Source organism: Hypanus sabinus, chromosome 1 (assembly GCF_030144855.1).
Source record: "Hypanus sabinus isolate sHypSab1 chromosome 1, sHypSab1.hap1, whole genome shotgun sequence".
Taxonomy (NCBI): Eukaryota; Metazoa; Chordata; class Chondrichthyes; order Myliobatiformes; family Dasyatidae; genus Hypanus; species Hypanus sabinus.
Window position 1 is genome coordinate 183,039,730 of NC_082706.1, and position 19,251 is coordinate 183,058,980.

Here is a 19,251-nt window from a genome sequence, read left to right on the forward strand (position 1 = left end):
ATTTCTCTGAAATTTTCACATTGCAGAGTTATACACTGCCTTCAACTTCCTACGTACATTGTTCAGCTTTCAGTGACAACAGTCCAGAACCAAGGTCACCTGAACTTCAGTAGTGAGGCTCCAGAATTTAAACAGCACTTGCATTGACATATGCTTGGAGGCCAGGTCTAAAACATTGATGACGTCCCACAGAATGGGTCTCACACCTAACATCTGCAAGATGAATGCCATTCAGGAATTTATGCCGGCTACTCCACATTGTTCTCTGACGATAAATATTCATACCCACACCAGGGAAAATGTGGGCCAGACATAAGGCATGCATAAGCAGTAGAAGAAACATACCACCTCAAAAACTACACCCCTCCCACACTCAACTCATTAGGCACATCTTGCCCCATTTGCAGAAGGGAATGAGATAGTCACATTGGTCTCATGAGCCACTTTACAGTCCACAAAGTGGAAGCAAATTATCCTACGAGTGCCTAGGGCAGTGTAAAGTTATACGAGTACATTTCCTTTTTAAGAATCGTATCAACTTTTTAATAATGGGCACTTCTGATTATGCCCAGATTTTTAGTCATAGAACAGTACAGCACAGAAACAGACCCTTCAGCCCAACTAGTTCATGCTAAAACATTAATCTGCCTAGTCCCATTGACTTGCACCCAGACCATAGCCCTCCATATTCTGCCATCCATGTACCTATTCAAATTACTCAGAACCAAACTGAAGAGACGGAGGAAGAGGCGGTTGGCTCACAAATAGAGAAAGCTTGGAGACAGTGTGAGAGGGAGGATAGGCAGGTTATACAGAAGGGACACGCTCAGACCGATGGTTTGAGATGTGTCTATTTCAATGCAAGGAGTATTATGAACAAAGCTGAGCATGGATCAGTACTTGGAGCTATGATGTTGTGGTCATTTCAGAGACTTGGATGACTCAGGGGCAGGAATGGTTACTTCAAGTGCCAGGCTTTAGATGTTTCAGAAAGGACAGGGAGGAAGGCAAAAGAGGTGGGGGCAGGGCACTGCTGATCAGAGATAGTGTCATGGCTGCAGAAAAGGAGGAAGACATGGAGGGATTGTCTACAGGGTCTCTGTGGGTGGAGGTTAGAAATAGGAAGGGGTCAATAACACTTCTGGGTGTTTTTTTTAATATATATAGATCACCCAATAGTAACAGAGACATCAAGGAGCAGATAGGGAGACAGATTCTGGAAAGGTGTAATAATAACAAGGTTGTCGTGGTGGTTGATTTTAATTTCCCAAATATCGATTGGCATGTCCCCAGAACAAGGGGTTTAGATGGGGTGGAGTTTGTTAGTGTTCAAGAAGGTTTAATAAGCCTACAAGAGAAGAGGCTGTACTTGATCTGGTATTGGGAAATTAACCTGGTTAGGTGTCAGGTCTCTCAGTGGGAGAGCATTTCGGATATAGTGATCACAATTCTATCTCCATTACCATAGCATTGGAGAGGGAAAGGACCAGACAAGCTAGGAAAGCGTTTAATTGGAGTAGGTGGAAATATGAAGCTATCAGGCAGGAACTTGGAAGCATAAATTGGGAACTGGTGTTCTCAGGGAATTGTACGGAAGAAATGTGGCAAATGTTCAGGGGGAGTTCTGCACAGGTATGTTCCAATGAGACAGGGAAAGGATGGTAGGGTACAGGAACCATTGTGTACAAAGGCTGTTGTAAATCTAGTCAAGAAAAAAGGGCTTATGAAAGGTTCAAAAAACTAAGTAATGATAGAGATCTGGAAGATTATAAGGATAGCAGGAAGAAGCTCAAGAAAGAAACTGAGATTTTGGAGATGTTTCTTGTCATCCTCACCAGTAATATTATTGTCATGCTGGTAACACTGAGTGCCTGGGCAACATTGCAGTACCTTGTCCATAGCTTTCTGCCCAAGTGCAGGGGCAGATGCTACTCCAAAAATAACCCTATTATAGTGATAAAGCCCATTGTGAGTGCTCATGGTGAGAAACACTTTGGTCTATTCTTCCATTTCCATCTGCAGGCAGGCCTCAGCTAAGTCCACTTTGCTGAAGTTTTTTCCTCCAGAAAGGTTTGCAAAGATGTCCTCTATCCTGGGCAGAAGGATTGATCTACTTTAAGACTGGGTTTATGGTGATCTTAAAATCACCACAGATCCTGACAGACCCATTCTTCTTGGCTAGTGGAACCACCGGTGTGTCCCATGGGCTCCACTCAACCTTGGAAAGAATTCCTACAGCCTCCATGCAATCTAGCTCACCAGCAACTTTATAATGGATGGTATAAGGAACTGGACAGGCTTTGAAAAATTTAGGTGTGGCATTTTCAAGTAAAACAATTTTACCCTTGATATGTTTGAGTTTCCCAACGTCATCGTTGAACACTGCTGTGGCATCATAAGGTACCCTTCTAAATTCACTTTCAGTTGGCACAATTTCATTGGCTCTATTTCATTAGCAGTTTCAGAAAATTTGGCAGTTTCCAAAAGCATTCATGAATTTCTACAGATGTACTGTGACAAACATTCTAACTGGCTGCATCACCGTCTGGTATGAGGGGGGCAAGGAACTAATGCACAGGATCAAAGTAAGCTACAGAGAGTTGTAAAATTCATCATGTGCTCCATCATGGGCACTAGCCTCCACAGTATCCAGGACATCTTCAAGGAACAACGCCTCAAAAAGGTAACATCCATCATTAAGGACTGCCATCACCCAGGACACCATCAGGAAGGAGATACAGAAGCCTGAAGGCACAGACACAATAATTCAGGAACTGCTTCGTCCCCTTTGCCACCCAATTTCTAAATAGACTTTGAACCCATAAATACTACCTCACTACTTTTTTTATTTCAATTTTTTGCACTACCTATTTAATGATTACATATATATGTTGGTTGTTATATTTCACCATTACAAATGTATTTCCCACAGGATCTTCATGCCAGTATAAGTTCTTAGTTGGATATCTGCAGGTTTCAGATTAGTATATTTGAAATGCCGTTCAAATTCATTTTGCGGAATGACAAACAGCTGAGCCAGCATCGAATTTCCTTTTAATTAATTTGCTGTTTACTTCTGGTAGAAACCATATTACTTGTCTACTGTTAGTTTTCACTTAATAAATCTCAAGGGTACCCAGTCCTGTGTCATTCTCATCAGCAAAACACAGATTACTGCTCTTTTTGAAGGTGCAGCTTCACTTTTCAGCTTTTTCTCTTTGCCACCATTTATTTTTATCTGCTCTTTGTATGTGTTCTACTTTGCTGAAATTTCTGTAAGATTCGCTTTTAAACCCGTATTGGTCTGGTTTATGTCAGCCCCTGCCACTATGGTGTTAAGTGTGCCAACTGCTCCTGCTCACGTCTTTTAAACTCTCTCTCCCTCTACGTAATCCAATGTCTCCTCGGGAACTGTGGCGTGCAAAATGTGCCAACTGCCCCCGCTTGCTTCTTTTAAACTTTCTCTCCCTCTACACAATCCAATGTCTCCTTGGGAACGGTGGCACTCAAAATGCATAAAATATTTGCGTGTAGCAATAAATAAAAGCAGCTATTGTCTATATTATGCTCAGCAGTGAGTCTGCATAATTAATTAGAAATACAAGAGCCAAGGCACGGGAGTTTACACTGCTGAGTAGAAGAACTGGGAATACAGGTGCGTTCATTTTTGACATTACATATATCATCCAAAATTAAATTTTGCTGTCAATTTCTGCAGTATGTAGGATTACTTAAAGTTATATCGGTAAGTGAATCAGTTCGCCAATTAAGCTTGCCATTAAACAAGAGGAAATGTGCAGATGCTGGAAATCTGAGCAACACACACAAAATGCTGGTGGAACTCAGCAGCCAGGCAGCATCTATGGAAAAAAGTGAAAGTACAGTTGATGTTTCGGCCCAAAACTCTTCCGCAGGACTGGAAATAAAAAGCTCAGGAGTAGACTTAAAAGGTGAGGGGAGGGGAGAGAGAACCATCAGGTGATAGGTGAAACCTGGAGGGGGAGGGATGAAGTAAAGAGCTGGGGAGTTGATTGATGAGATGAGGTGAGAAAGGGAAAAGGGGATGGGTAATGGAGAGGGGGGTGGGGTTCAGGGGACATTACTGAAAGTTTGAGAAATCAATGTTCATGCCATAAGGTTGGAGGCTACCCAAACAGAATAGGTGTTATTCCTCCAACCCATGCCTGCTCACAAATACTCAATCAGAACCTGTGCGAGTTAATCAATGTCAGAAATAAACAACAATGCTCAGCACATCTACAATATGGTTGTAGATGGTGATCACAATGCCAAAACAGATGTCACTGATGCACATTCCAAGTCATTCTTAGAGTCCCATTGGGGAAAATGCTTCACAGATTTGCAAGGGCAATAATAACACAATTTAAAAATCACAGGACAAAACAAATAAAAGATCTCCCCATAACATGGAGGTCACATTTTTGAGTAGTGTGATCCACCATTGGCTGTACAGAAACAAGACCAATTCCTCAGCAAAATGGGATACAGAAGTCAATCATGTTCCATTGCACAAAGCAAGAAGAAAATCAATTGTTCAACATTCCATTCATCTGAGACAACTTGGCAAGGGCTGAAAATGCAGACTGCACAGATGCAGATATTCATGGAGTGGATATCAAATTAACATGGAGTTAGTAAGACCATTGCTACTCTCAGAAAATAGAACAATATGAGACAGAAGAGAATAGAATGGCATTTTCATATTATAATAGAGGAACAAAAACATCTTGGGCAGAATTTTTCACACAAAACCAGCTTCAAAACAGTTCCTAAAGTAGAATCATAGTCATAGAAAACTACAGCAAAGAAGCAGGCCCTTCAGCCCATCTAGTCCATGCCAGATCATTAATCTTCCTAGCCCTAACTACCTGCACCCAAACAATATCCCCTCCATACCCCTCCCATGTATAAACCTATCCACATTTCTGTTCAATGTTGAAATCGACCTTGCTTCCACCACTTGTGCTGGCAGCTCATTCCACACTTCCAGCACCTTGAGTGAAGTTATTCCTCCCCTTATATTCCCCTTAAATATTTCACCTTTCATCCTTAATCTATGGCCTCTAGTTGTAGTCTTGCCCAGTCTCAGTGGAAAAAGCCTGCTTGCATTTCCCCATCTATACATCTCACAATTCTGTAGATCTCTATCAAATACTCCCTGAGTCTTCTGCATTATGGGGAATAATGTCATAAGCGATTCAGCCTTTCCCTATAGCTCAGGTCCTCAAGTCCCAGCAACAACACTGTAAACTTTCTCTGCACTCTTTTAATCTTAATTACATCTTTCCTGTAGATGAGTGACTATAACTGCACACAATACTCCTAATTAGGCCTCACCATTAGGTGGTATACAATTTCAACGTAACATCGTAACTCCCGCACTTAATACATTGATTTAGAAAAGCCTATGCTCAAAAAGCTTCCTTTATGTTCCTTATGCACCTATGATGCCACTTTAAAGCAATTATGGATCTGTATTTCCAGATCCTTCTGTTCTACTGCTCACCTTGTAAGACCAGGTTTGTCCTCTCGAAGTGCAACACCTCACATCTGCCTGCACGAAATTCTGTCTGCCATTGTACAGCACATTTTTCCAACTGGTCTGGATCTCACTGCATTCCTTCATAGTCTTCCTTGCTGTGCACTACATTCCCCCCCCCCCCCCTCCGCCCCATCTTGGTGTCATCCGCAAACTTACTGATCCAGTTTACCACATCATCATCCAGGTGACAAACAACAACAGAACCAGCACTAACCACTGTGGCACTCCATTAGCTTTAAGCGCTGTGTTGTGACCTTTGCGTGAGATGTGTGAATTCTAGGAGACCTCCAGCCTCCTGGATAACCATATCTGCATCAGGTGCATCGAGGTGTGGTTCCTCTGAGAAAGTGTTAAGGAAGTGGAGCTGCAGCTCAATGACCTTCAGCTTATACAGGAAACTGAGGAGGAGCTACAGAGAGGTTGTCACCCTTTAAGTTCCAGGTGGAAGGTAACTGGGTGCATCTCAGGAGAAGGGAAAGGAAATAGGCATCCTGTGCAGAGTAATCTGTGGCTATTCCCCTCAATAATAAGTGTATAGCTTTGGATGTTGTTGAAGGAGATGACCTGCCGGTGGAAACCGCAGCCATAGCAACCGGGTCCCAGGTACTAAGGCTCAGAAGGGAAGGGGGAGGAGGGAAAAAAGAGGATTTGAAGTAGTGATAATGGATTCCACAGACTGAGGAGTAAACATGGCATTTGGTGAACATGAAAAAGACACCCGGATGGTATGTTGCCTCTCAGGTGCAGAGTTAGGGAGTTAAGTATAATGCTGAAAAGAAGAACCTCCAAGTTAGCAATTTCTAGATTGCTGCCTGTGCTACGTGCCAATGAGAGTAAGAATACAATGATTTGGCAGACGAATGTGTGGCTCCAGGACTTGGATTTTCAGAAAGCCTTTGACAAGGTAGTACACATGAGGCTGCTAAATAAGAGCCCATAGTATGAGAGGAAAAATACTAGCATGGACAGAGGATTGGCTGATTGGCAAGAGGCAAAAACTGGGAATAAAGGGAGCCTTTTCTGGTTGGCTTCCAGTGACAAATGGTGCTCCAAAGGGGTCAGTGTTGGGACCGCTTCTTTTTGCGTAAATGTCAGTGATTTGGATGACAGAATTGATGGCTTTGTGGCCAAGTCTGCAGGCAATATGAAGATAGGTGGAGGGGCAGGTATTCTTGAGGGAGCAGGGAGGTTGCAGGAGGACTAAAACAGATTAGGAGAATGTACAAAGAAGTGACAGATCGAATACAGTGTCAGGAAGTGTCTGCTCACGCACTTAGAGAGAAGGAATAAAGGTGTGAACTATTTTCTAAATGGGCAGAAAATTCAAAAATCTGAGGTGCAAAGGGACTCTTGCAAGATTCTCTCAAAGTTAATTTGCAGGTTGAGTCAGTGGTGAGGAAGGAAAATGCAATGTTAGCATTCTTTTCAAGAGGACTAGAGTATAAAAGCAAGGACTTATGCCGAGGCTTTATAAAGCACTGGTGAGGCTTCACTTGGAGTATTGTGTGCACGTTTGGGTCTTTTATTTAAGAAAGGATGTGCTTTCACTGGAGAAAGTTCAGAAGAGGTCCAGGAAAATTATTCTGGGAATGGAAGGGTTAGTATATAAGGAGCATTTCTTGGCTCTGGGCCTGTTCTCACAGGAACTTCAAAGAGGAAGATCTTGTAGCCTTTCAAATGTTCGACAGAGTGGATGTGGAGAGGATGTTTCCCATAGGAGTCTAGGACCAGAAGGCACAGCCTCAGAATAGAGGGAAGTCCATTTAGAACAGAGATGAGGAGGAATTCCTTTAATCAGAGAGCAGTGAATACAGTCGGCCCTCCTTATCCGTGAGGGATTGGTTCCGGGACCACTCGCGAATACCAAAAAACACAGATGCTCAAGTCCCTTATTTAAACTGTCTCAGTGCGGTAGACATTAGGACCCGGCAGCAGAGCTCTGAATCCGCAGTGTTTCTGTTCATGAAAATAATCATGATCACGATTGAAAATAAAGTTGCAATAATAAAGCGATTGGAAAGAGGTGAAACGCCATCAGTCTCTGGAAAAGCATTAGGCTACAGTTGGTCAATGATCAGAACAATTTTAAAGGATAAAGTGAGAAAGGCCCTGCCCTGCTGAAAGGTACAATTATTACTAAGCAATGCAATGGTTTAATTATTGGGTTTTGGGTTTTTGATCCTCCACACCAACCCGGCATGGATGGAGAGAGCGCTTGGAAGCGATCTGTCACTGGATTGAACTCAGGAACTTCTGTTTCCAAGCTCGGTGCTGAAACAGATGTTCCTAAGTGTTTTATATGCATAGAAGGGTAAAATATATACTATATACTAAGACAAGTGCTTGACTGACGCTAAATAATACCGGATGTACCTGTTCCCACTTACTTAGTAAGAGAACTTCTGATTTTTTTCAATCCTGATCCATGATAACCCACGCACATCCTCCCGTATACTTTAAATCATCTCTAGATTACGTATAATACCTAATACAATGTAAATGCTATGTAAAATAGCTGTTACACTGCATTGTTTAGGGAATAATAACAAGAAAAAAAAGTCTGTATATACTCGAACAAGAAGTGCTGGAAGAGCACTTCCGGGTTTTCTTGATTCGGGGTTGGTTGAATTCACGTATGCAGAACTCGCGGATAAGGAGGGCCGACTGTATGTGGAATTCATTGCCACAGGTGGCTGTGAAGGCCAGGCCATTACATAGAGGTACCAACTAGAGAAGGGGCAGTGTTGGATCTTCTTTTCGGGAATGAAATAGATCAGGTGACGGAGTGTTGGGGACCACTTCGGGTCCAGTGATCACAATGCCATTAGTTTCAATATAATTATGGAGAAGGATAGGACTGGAACCAGGGTTGAGATTTTTGATTGGAGAAAGGCTAACTTCCAGGTGATGCAAAAAGATTTAGAAGGAGTGGATTGGGACAATTTGTTTTATGGGAAGGATGTAACGGAGAAATGACGGTCATTTAAAGGTAAAATTTTGAGGGTACAGAATCTTTATGTTCCTGTTAGATTGAAAGGAAAGGTTAAAAGTTTGAGGGAGCCATGGTTTTCAAGGGATATTGGAAACTTGGTTCGGAAAAAGAGAGATATCTACAATAAATATAGGCAGCATGGAGTAAATGAGGTGCTCAAGGAATATAAAGAACTGTAAGAAGAAACTTAAGAAAGAAATTAGAAAAGCTAAAAGAAGATACGAGGTTGGTTTGGCAAGTAAGATATAAATAAATCCAAAGGGTTTCTACAGTTACATTAATAGCAAAAGGATAGTGAGGGATAAAATTGGACCCTTAGAGAATCAGAGTGGACAGCTACATGTGGAGCAGAAAGAGATGGGGGAGATTTTGAACAATTTCTTTTCTTCGGTATTCACTAAGGAGAAGGACATTGAATTGTGTAAGGTAAGGGAAACAAGTAGGGGAAGTTATGGAAACTATGACGATTAAAGAGGAGGAAGCACTGGTGCTTTTAAGGAATATAAAAGTGGATAAATCTCCACGTCCTGACAGGATATTCCCTAGGACCTTGAGGGAGGTTAGTGTAGAAATAGCAGGGGCTCTGACAGGAATACTTCAAATGTCATTAGAAATGGGGATGGTGCCGGAAGATTGGCATATTGCTCATGTGGTTCCATTATTTAAAAAGGGTTCTAAGAGTAAAGCTAGCAATTATAGGCCTGTCAGTTTGACGTCAGTGGTGGGTAAATTAGTGGACAGTATTCTTAGAGATGGTATATATAATTACCTGGATAGACAGGGTCTGATTAGGAACAGTCAACATGGATTTGTGCGTGGAAGGTGAAGTTTGACAGATCTTATTGAATTTTTTGAAGAGGTTACGAGGAAAGTTGAAGAGGGTAAAGCAGTGGATGTTGTCTATATGGACTTCAGTAAGGCCTTTGACAAGGTTCCTTATGGAAGGTTAGTTAAGAAGGTTCAATCGTTAGGTATTAATATTGAAGTAGTAAAATGGATTCAACAGTGGCTGAATGGGAGATGCCAGAGAGTAGTGGTGGATAACTGTTTGTCAGGTTGGAAGTCAGTGACTAGTAGTGTGCCTCAGGGATCTGTACAGGGTCCAATGTTGTTTGTCATATACATTAAAGATCTGGATGATGGGGTGGTAAATTGGATTAGTAAGTATGCAGATGATACTAAGGTAGGTGGCGTTGTAGATAATGAAGTAGGTTTTCAAAGTTTGCAGAGAGATTTAGGCCAGTTAGAAGAGTGGGCTGAGCGATGGCAGATGGAGTTTAATGCTGATAAGTGTGAGGTGCTACATTTTGGTAGGAATAATCCAAATAGGACATACATGGTAAATGGTAGTTCATTGAAGAATGCAGTAGAACAGAGTGATCTAGGAATAATGGTGCATAGTTCCCTGAAGGTGGAATCTCATGTGGATAGGGTGGTGAAGAAAGCTTTTAGTATGTTGGCCTTTATAAATCAGAGCATTGAGTATAAGAGTTGGGATGTAATGTTAAAATTGTACAAGGCATTGGTAAGGCCGAATTTGGAGTATTGTGTACAGTTCTGGTCACCGAATTATAGGAAAGATGTCAACAAAATAGAGAGAGTACAGAGAAGATTTACTAGAATGTTACCTGGGTTTCAGCACCTAAGTTACAGGGAAAGATTGAACAAGTTAGGTCTTTATTCTTTGGAGTGTAGAAGGTTGAGGAGGGACTTGATAGATGTATTTAAAATTATGAGGGGGATAGATAGAGTTGACGAGGATAGGCTTTTTCCATTGAGAGTAGAGGAGATTCAAACAAGAGGATATGAGTTGAGACTTGGGGGGCAAAAGTTTAAGGGTAACATGAGGGGGAACTTCTTTACTCAGAATGGTAGCTGTGTGGAATGAGCTTCCAGAAGTGGTAGAGGCAGGTTCAGTATTGACTTTTAAAGCAAAATTGGATAGGTATATGGACAGGAAAAGAATGGAAGGTTATGGGCTGAGTGTGGGTCAGTGGGATTAGGTGAAAGTAAGCGTTCGGCACGGACTAGAAGGGCCAAGATGGCCTGTTTCCATGCCGTAATTGTTATATGTATTTAAGGTGGAAGTTGATATGTTCTTGATTAGTCAGGGCGTGAAAGATTACAGGGAGAAGGCAGGAGAGCGGGGTTGAGAGAGAATAAAATGGCACATAGGACTCGATGGGCTGAAAGGCCTAATGCTGCTCATATCCTTTTTGGTCTTCTGGTACAATTTTGCCACTGGGTATCCTTTGGCTCTTAATATACTGTGTCTGTAGAAGCCCTTAAGATTCTCTTTCACCTTGTTTTAGCCCTCTTCAGATTTCAGATTCAGTTTATTGTCTTTAGAAACCACAAATGCAATGCAGTTAAAAAATGAGACAACATTCCCCCAGAATGATATCACAAAACAGACTACACTAGAAAATCCACATAACGTTTGGCAATTCCCAATCCAGAGTCCAGAGAGGCTGCTGCGTATTAATATCGCACTACCATCTAGCACGTTCCCCGGAAAGGAGCTCCAAATCCACCAGACAAAAACAAGACCAAAAACTAAAGCTACAAGACTTGCACAAAACCACATAATTACAACATATAGTTACAACAGTGCAAACAATAGCATAATTGATAAAAAAAACAGACTATGGGCACAGTAAAAATAGTCCAAGATGTTAAAGGACTGCAAGTTCAAAAGAAATCACCACAGTTTCCACAAGTCCCCAGGGTCCTGGCAGACTTGCCATCCCACGCCGCCGGCAGAAGGGAATACCCCCACTATGGACTTTAAGGCACTGCCCGGCTCAGCCTCGCAAACACAGCACACACCGAAAGCGACCTGAGTCCGTTGAACCTCCGAGCCGACGACCATCCCCTCCGGCACAGCTTCTCCGAGCTCCATCCTCTGCCAAGCGTATTAAGATGGCCCCACCAACGGCCATCGGCAATGCGACCCCGAGGACTGGGGGCCTGTTCTTTCCAGCAAAGATCTGGACCTCACAGCAGCAGCAGCAATGAAGAAGGTCTTCCTGGAATTTCCGGATGTTTCTCCGTGCTTCCACGTCTGTTTTCAATCGATTATGATTGTGCACGGCACCCCACTTCACAAATAACAGAAAATCAGTTCCAGAGTGGCCGCTGCAAGCTGCGTCATGCCACCATCTTGGATCAAGAATTTGATTTCTTTTTCATGTTCTCTTGTACTTCTTATACTCCTGAAGTACTTAATTGCTCCTACCAGCTATGTATCTCATTCTTTCTCTTATCCAGGGGTGCAATATCTCTTAAAAAACAAGGTCCCCTGTGCCTGTTATCCTTGCTTAATATTCTGACAGGAACATGCAAACACTGTACTCTCAAAATTACACTTTTCAAGCCATTGTTCTCACCATATGCACTTTTGCCAGAAAACAACCTGTCCCAATCCACACTTGCCAGATCCTTTCTGATCCCATCAAAATTGGCCTTTCTCCAATTTAGAATCTCAGCCTGAGGACCAGACCTATCCATAATTACCTTGAAACTAATGACATTATGATCACTAAATGCAAGTGTTCCCTACACCAGGGGTTCCCAACCTTCTTTATGCCATGGGCCAATGCTATTAAGCAGGGGGTTCAATGACCCCAGGTTAGGAATCTCTGCTCTCCACAAACACCTGTCACCTGGCCTGTCTCATACCCTAATAGGAGATCTAGTCTCACCCTCTCTCTCTCTCTCTCTCTCTCTCTCTAGTTGGGACTTCTATGTTCTGATAACAGAAACCTTCATGAACATATTTGACAAAATATCCCATCCTGCCCCTTTCTAGTCTGGGAGTCCCAGTCAATATGTGGAAAGTTAAAATCACCTATCACAATCTTATAAATCTTGTTGCAGTCTGTGATCTCTCTAAAAATTTGTTACACTAAATTTGCATTGGTCTATAATATAATCCCATTAACGTAGTCATAACCTTTCTTATTCCTCAGTTCTAGCTTTAAAGCCTCACTAGACGAGCACTCCAGCCCATCCTGACTGAACACTGCCATGACATTTGCCCTAAATAGCAATGCCACCCTCCTTCTTTAATCCCTTCTGCTCTCTAACATCTAACACAACGGAACCTGGACCATTAAGCTGCCAGTCTGGTCCCTCCAGCAACCAAGTCTCATTAATGGCTATAATCTCATAATTCCACATGTTGATCCATGTCCTACCTCATCCCCCTTTCCTACAATGCTCCTTGTATTGAAATATACAGAGCTCAGAACATTAGTTCAACATTCCCATCATTTTAATTCCTGACATGTATGTAGACTCAACAACATCTTTCTTCACAACCACTCCACAATCTATTCTGGCACTCTGGCTCCCATTCCCCTGCAACTCTGGTTTAAACGTCCCCCCTCTTGCAGCACTGGCAATCTTTCTGGTAGGATATTAATTCCCTCTCCAGTTCAGGTGAAAACTGTCCCTTCTGTACAGGTCCCACCATCTCTGGAAGACAGCTCAATTATCCAATAATCTGAAGTCCTCCCTCTGCACCATCTCAGCAACATGTTCAACTGTATGATCTTCTGGTTTCTGGTCTCACTAGCACAAGGCATGGGTAGCAACCTAGGATTTCCCACATTCTGGGGAAAAAGAATAAAAAAGCTATATGTGCATTCTGAAAGTATCTTTCTATATAGTCTTATCAGAAAATGTTATTCTCCAATATTAATTAACAAAACATCATGCAAACAAAAAGTGCAGTGTACAATTTAATTTTATATATCTGGAAATAAATGTGTACAAGATCGCAGTTTCATTCAACAGGGATCCCAAAGTCTCAGACTGGTGAGAGCAACATATGAATTTAATAAAGATCAGGTTCTATACATTTGCTAAATCTGCAATAACTGATTTGAAAAAGCACCAGCAATGATCACAATTCCCCCAATTGCTCCTTCCTCCGATAATTCCTTACCGTCAGCCAGCTGGATGGAACAGCATCTGCAATGGTTCTATTTTTACCTTTCCAGTTGTTGTCACAGAATCAACAGCAATGGTTTCTTTTCAGGTTCACAGGATGTACACTGAGACCCCAAAGGACCTGGACTCAAATGATGGGTCTCAGCCTGAAATATCGAATGCCCATTTCCCTCCACAGATGCTCTGTGACCCTCTGAGGTCCTCCAGCATCAGAAATGTATTTTCAACAGGTTATTTTTACTTACTGTATCAGAACAACCTTTTGAAAATGCTTTTGTATATTAAAGTACACTTTGGTGTTCTGTAGAAATATTTGTTGTTTATTCATTGTGAAATCTGCAGATTTTTAGGAGACACAGCACAAGTTGCTGTGATTCCCCAGCGATCACTGGCCAAGGTTATAATCAATATTTGATAGAGGGGAGTGGGTAACAGTAGTATGTAGACTACTCTTTTCAATCCACAGGATCACACTAAACACAGTCTTTATATTATGAAACTCTGAATGTATAACGTCAAAGAAATCAGTGAAAGACAATACATTTCAATCCTGGTGTGATATTCTATTGATTTCACCAGAACCAACAACTTCCTGTGACTTAGAACACAGAACATATTCATGGTTCTGGTTTGCACCACTAAACTGATGGCCCTTAACATCTACAACAGTCAATTCACATAAGCACTTGCCTATTGTTTGCTGTTTTTCCATTTTATTATTACATAGGATTTGAAAGGCAGCCAATTGGCCTTCTATAATCTAGGCCACATGGTAACCAAGTACTCCTTGGTGAATTATTTAATGTAAAAGCTGTTTATTTTTCTTTTTATGTCAAAGTGCATAAAATGAATAAAAACAAGCTTCTTCCTTTTAACATAACAGCAATCAGACCCCAGTAGACTACAGCTCCAAATGCATAATAAATTTATCTTTTAAAGAGAAGTTTGCAGCAAAGAAATAACTGTTTCCTCTCTGAATTTCATTGCTATTTTTACCTCCTATTACCAAGGCTAAGCCACACCGCAGTTGGCAAATATTTGGTGCAAAGTTATTGCTATTATCTTACTGGATACTGCCAGGCTACTTCTCCACACAGAGATCAGTACCAAGACCTACTTTTCATCTGATATGTATTTCCAGAGGGGCACTGAGCAGAAACAGGAAATTGGACTGATGACTCTGCTCAACACACACAAAATGCTGGAGGAACTCAGCAGCATCTATGGAAAAGAGTACAGTCAACGGATCTCAGCCTAAAACATCGACTGTACTCGTTTCCATAGATGCTGTCTGGACTGCTAAGTTCCTCCAGCATTTTGTGTGTGTTGTTTGGATTTCCAGCATCTGCAGACTTCCTCTTGTTTGTGCTGACTCTGCTCTAGCAATTGGGGATCTCTGTTTGAGTTGTAAGCATAAATATACAACCACTGAATTTGATTGTCCCAATGCAATAACTTCTGGCCAGCTTCTTTCAGTTTTCCTCCCCTCCTTAACTCTTCTACACTTGTACAAATTGGGGCTATCCTGTTTGCCCACAGCCTCTGCTGGCTGACCTTCAGTAGCTCTCAATGCCACAATTTCAAATACCTGTCTCTGTATCGCCTCAAACACTCTTCAGAGCTAGCTGTATGTCAGCAATTCTGCCCTTGAGAATGCAGATTTTAATCTCCTGTTCATGCTGGTAAGAGTGCCTTCAGCTGCAATGACACAAGCTCTGGAATTCATTCCCTAAACCATCCCTTCTTTATAACTCTATTTCATCTTTAAAATCTAACTTTTTGACAAATTTAGGTAATTTAGTCTTGTGGCTCATTACAAATTCTGTTGATAACATTCAATGTCATATTGCTTTAAGGGTGTTATATAAACACAAGGTGCTGATACTGTTATGAGGCAACATCGAACAGAGATCAAAGGAGTGACTTTACTGATGTGTATCGATTAAAAATACAACAATGTATGTACCTACAATGCTATGAAGAAACCCTCTGGCTGTATCTGTCAACATTGTCCAAGTTTTTTAAATCTTGATACCAGAATACTGCTGTCAAGACTTCAAAAGGTAAATTACAGAATATAACTGGCAGATGGATTTGGCAATTGACAGGACAAAAGAAATAAATAATTTATACCTATTGATTCAAATGCCAACACAAAATATTACCTGTTTACAGAAAAATAATTTCCGTAATTGAGCCCTGCAAGACAATAGGGGGAAAAAAGAACCTTAATTTCTCCAAGGAGATCTGCACTACCATATATTTTGGTGTTGATGTAAGGAATCCACAATTATTTTAATTTCCAGAATCATCCTTGCCTATGACAAACAAGCTATAAAATAAGCAACTGGCAACTTCACAAATCAAAATTGGATTTAATCTTGATCCTTTGTGTTCTAGCACTTAACAACATTCCATTGACCTTCACATTCAATTATTCTTCACACCAAAACATTACCAGCCAAGAGGTTGCAATGGAAAACAGAATGCATTTGTTACTAAGCAGTAACCCATACAGCAGATCCTATCATTACATACATGCACTTAACGCAGAAATCAAAATGCTTAATTGCTCAGCAAATCCAGGAGTCTTGCTGTAATTATCTCCAACCCTGGTCTTCACCATATATGTCAGTCAGGCTGCTATACTCACCAATGAGTCAACAAATTTCACAACATATGCCAGAGATATTAAATCTGATTATGATGCTGATTATTGCCAAATAACCTTACTATTGTAAAACTTAACTTTAATGAGTTATTGCTTTAAACTTTATTAGATTTAAAATAATTGCATCTGTAAATTAAAACTTCCCAATATTTTTGCTCTCTTTTCATTGTTGTCTTAAAACTATGTTTCATTCCCTCCCTTGTTCCACCTGAGCAATGATTTACATGTTATCTTTTCTAATGAAGACACCCTGATTCAGACTTTGTATGCCTCAGTGTGGATTCATTCACTTCATTGATTATGGTGACACCCCATTGCATTTTCCTGTTGCAGATTTTTGATCGGGAACTTGCATCTTCAAGTACCTCTGCAAAAGGTTGCAGAAGACTATAAGCATGTGCTAAAAGTACTAAATGGTTACCAGACTATTATTTTCCTCTGACTTTAAAATCTGGAAAAATTAATAGCTCAAATAGTTTTAAAATCAAGTCAAATCCCTGAAAGTAACTGTGAATACATCAGCAATTTACCACAACATCGCTAGTTAAGCACATATGAAACAATGTGGTTAACCAGTGACAAACAAAAATAGCTTTTATAATTTACTCTTAATTCAAAATTATTACTTGATTACATTATCCACTGTTTTAAACACACACATTTTGTACTTTAAAAGCAACTGAATAAATAAATCATACATATTATCTAGCTCTGAATTGAATGGGTTGCAAGAGCAAATTACAAATTAATTATTACCATGACAATGTAGCATTTTTACCAGGCTAGAAAAATAGCTTAATAAAATTTTTTTCATTGTTTAAAAAAGTTATTATTGTAGCTGAATGCTTCTTGTATAGCCTAAGTGTAGAATGCTGATTTAAAATTCTGGCAGGATCTTTTAGTAGGTGTATGTTGGTGACACAATTAAGAATCTAAAGTCAACATTCTTAGTTTAGTAGGATTTATGGTGTTTAATGCCTTGTATTGATTATAGTTATTTAACAACAGTCACATGACCTGGAATTGTCCATTGTTTTACATTTCGCATTCGTGATCTGTTCATATTACTTCATGGTTTGAAACTTCATAGGCACTCTGTTCAAGGGTTATTTGGACCATGTGGGCAATTGGGAAATGGTGTAACAAAACTTTAACTTTTCAGTACAAAATCTCAAAAAGAAACAGCATTCTGAACTGCAAATGCTTGTAGTTGCACAATTCTTTGATGGCTTATTTGGTTAAGGAGTTTACACTATTTAATACCACGACATGGAAGCAAATTGTTTCCGATTGATTTATGGCCCACGCTGAGTCAGCTTATCTCAGGTGGAATGCAACAATTGGTCTAAAAAAACCATGGGATAGGAAGGCGAAAAGAATCAGTTAACATTCCTGCTCTAACTACAATCTGAGAACTCCAGCTGGAAAGAACATATGTTTGTCTGTTGGGTGAGGGAAAGCTAACGCTTGGTTCCAATGGCCTCCATGATTAAACAGCCTGCTGACATTGATTGTTTGGTTTAAAATAATAACAAGATGGATTAGATACTGTAGTCTGCTAGCACAGTGGATTGCAATGCTTCAGGCATCTGTGCCCTCACATGACCACAGTAAAGCTCACTTTAACTTCTATGGTGTGCTTAGGTCAGCAGTCAGGTAAGGAGCAAGTCTAGGTGCTAATCAAATATAAACAATAATACAAATAAGCCTTTATCAACCTCTGATGAACCCTTGCAAATGTTGGTCTTTGATTTGCCTAAAACTTACTAATTGCCAGCATGCAATTAAGAAGGTTAATACGATTTTCAAAATTTCTCTCAAATTCAACTTTCCAAAGCTTACCATTTCTGTTGAAAGAAGATCTGAAGAAATTACATGCAGAAAATAGGACAGGCAGTGGTTATGTTTGCTAAACTTGATCTTAACCAGTTAACATTAAAAATACTTTACACTCACATTTTGCAACTTCATCAGTATCCTGATAAAGTTGCAAAATAAAAGAGCATGCAGCAAATTATGCTCACAGTTTAACATACCCTACGATTTTTAAAGATGCGTAAAAATTATCCATTTAGCGGTTTCATTTTCCCCACCTGAAAACCTTGGATTCTGGCTAAGTACTCTAGCTGTTGAGAGGGTTGTACTGCTGAACAGGGGGAAACTGGTGCTTTGCCTTTCAAACTTATAGCTTCTGCAGTTGGGGACGTCCCATTCAACAGAAGCTCCCTTGCAATAGTTGCTGTGTTGCTTGTAGAGCTGAAGAATGAACTGCATCCTTGGTTTATTTCTTTAGATGTCAGATAGTTCATTGTAGGAGCTGCCTTATTACGACTCGCTTCCATTTCCTGGTAAACATCGGGGGAAAGATGCAGAATTCCTTTCTGGGCTGAAAATGAAAGAAAACATTACAAAATGTCATTGTTATTATTCTGAATTTAAGGTGATGTGTCATAGATTTTAACCTCCATCTAAACACCCAAAAAATCCTGGAAATCACCCGGAAGCTTAAATTAGGGTTTTATAACTTTGCACCATAGAAGCTTTACCCCTCATATAATATTGTGCAATTTATTCCAATATATCTTTATTTAGTTATCTCATAAAAAGCATACACTCTCTTTCATACGAGCTTGAGGTATAATTTGCCCCTTGTCCTGTGCGATACCAACATACAGTTTATGGCATTCAACACTATATAGGAAAAGGATGCACAAGGCAAGGAGGAAATCTGAATGGACTAAAATTAGCCTCTCATCCTTCTCATTATACAGTATTGTACTTAAAAGTACATTGCCGCTATAAAGTGGAATCTTTTATTCCTGAGAATTTAACAAACTATTAGGTTTGATCAATAATTGAAGCTTCCTACAATCCAGAACTGTAGCTTCCCACCTATTTAAAGGCAGTGCAATGGACTAAATTGATGAAAGACAGGTGAGAGGCACGAAATGTGCCTTCTGGCCTCATTACAGGGGAGTATGCCATAAAATAAGAATTAGCAACAAGAAAAATAATTTTGATTATAATAGCTAACATTAATCAAACCTTTAATAGCTACTGCACAAACTA

At 40.4% G+C, this 19,251-nt stretch overlaps 1 protein-coding gene across 7 annotated transcripts in view; it reads right to left on the bottom strand.

Moving 5' to 3' along the window:
- stau2 (staufen double-stranded RNA binding protein 2) overlaps positions 1–19,251 on the bottom strand; it is a 325,427-nt gene that overhangs the window by 107,305 nt on the left and 198,871 nt on the right. For 6 of the 7 annotated variants that reach the window (XM_059982913.1, XM_059982922.1, XM_059982879.1 and 3 more), the window contains one exon: positions 18,276–18,568. In XM_059982913.1, coding sequence (XP_059838896.1) covers positions 18,276–18,568 — 293 coding nt within the window. Of the gene's footprint in view, positions 1–18,275; positions 18,569–19,251 lie in introns of those variants that run through there. The other variant, XR_009514472.1, reaches the window with a different exon arrangement.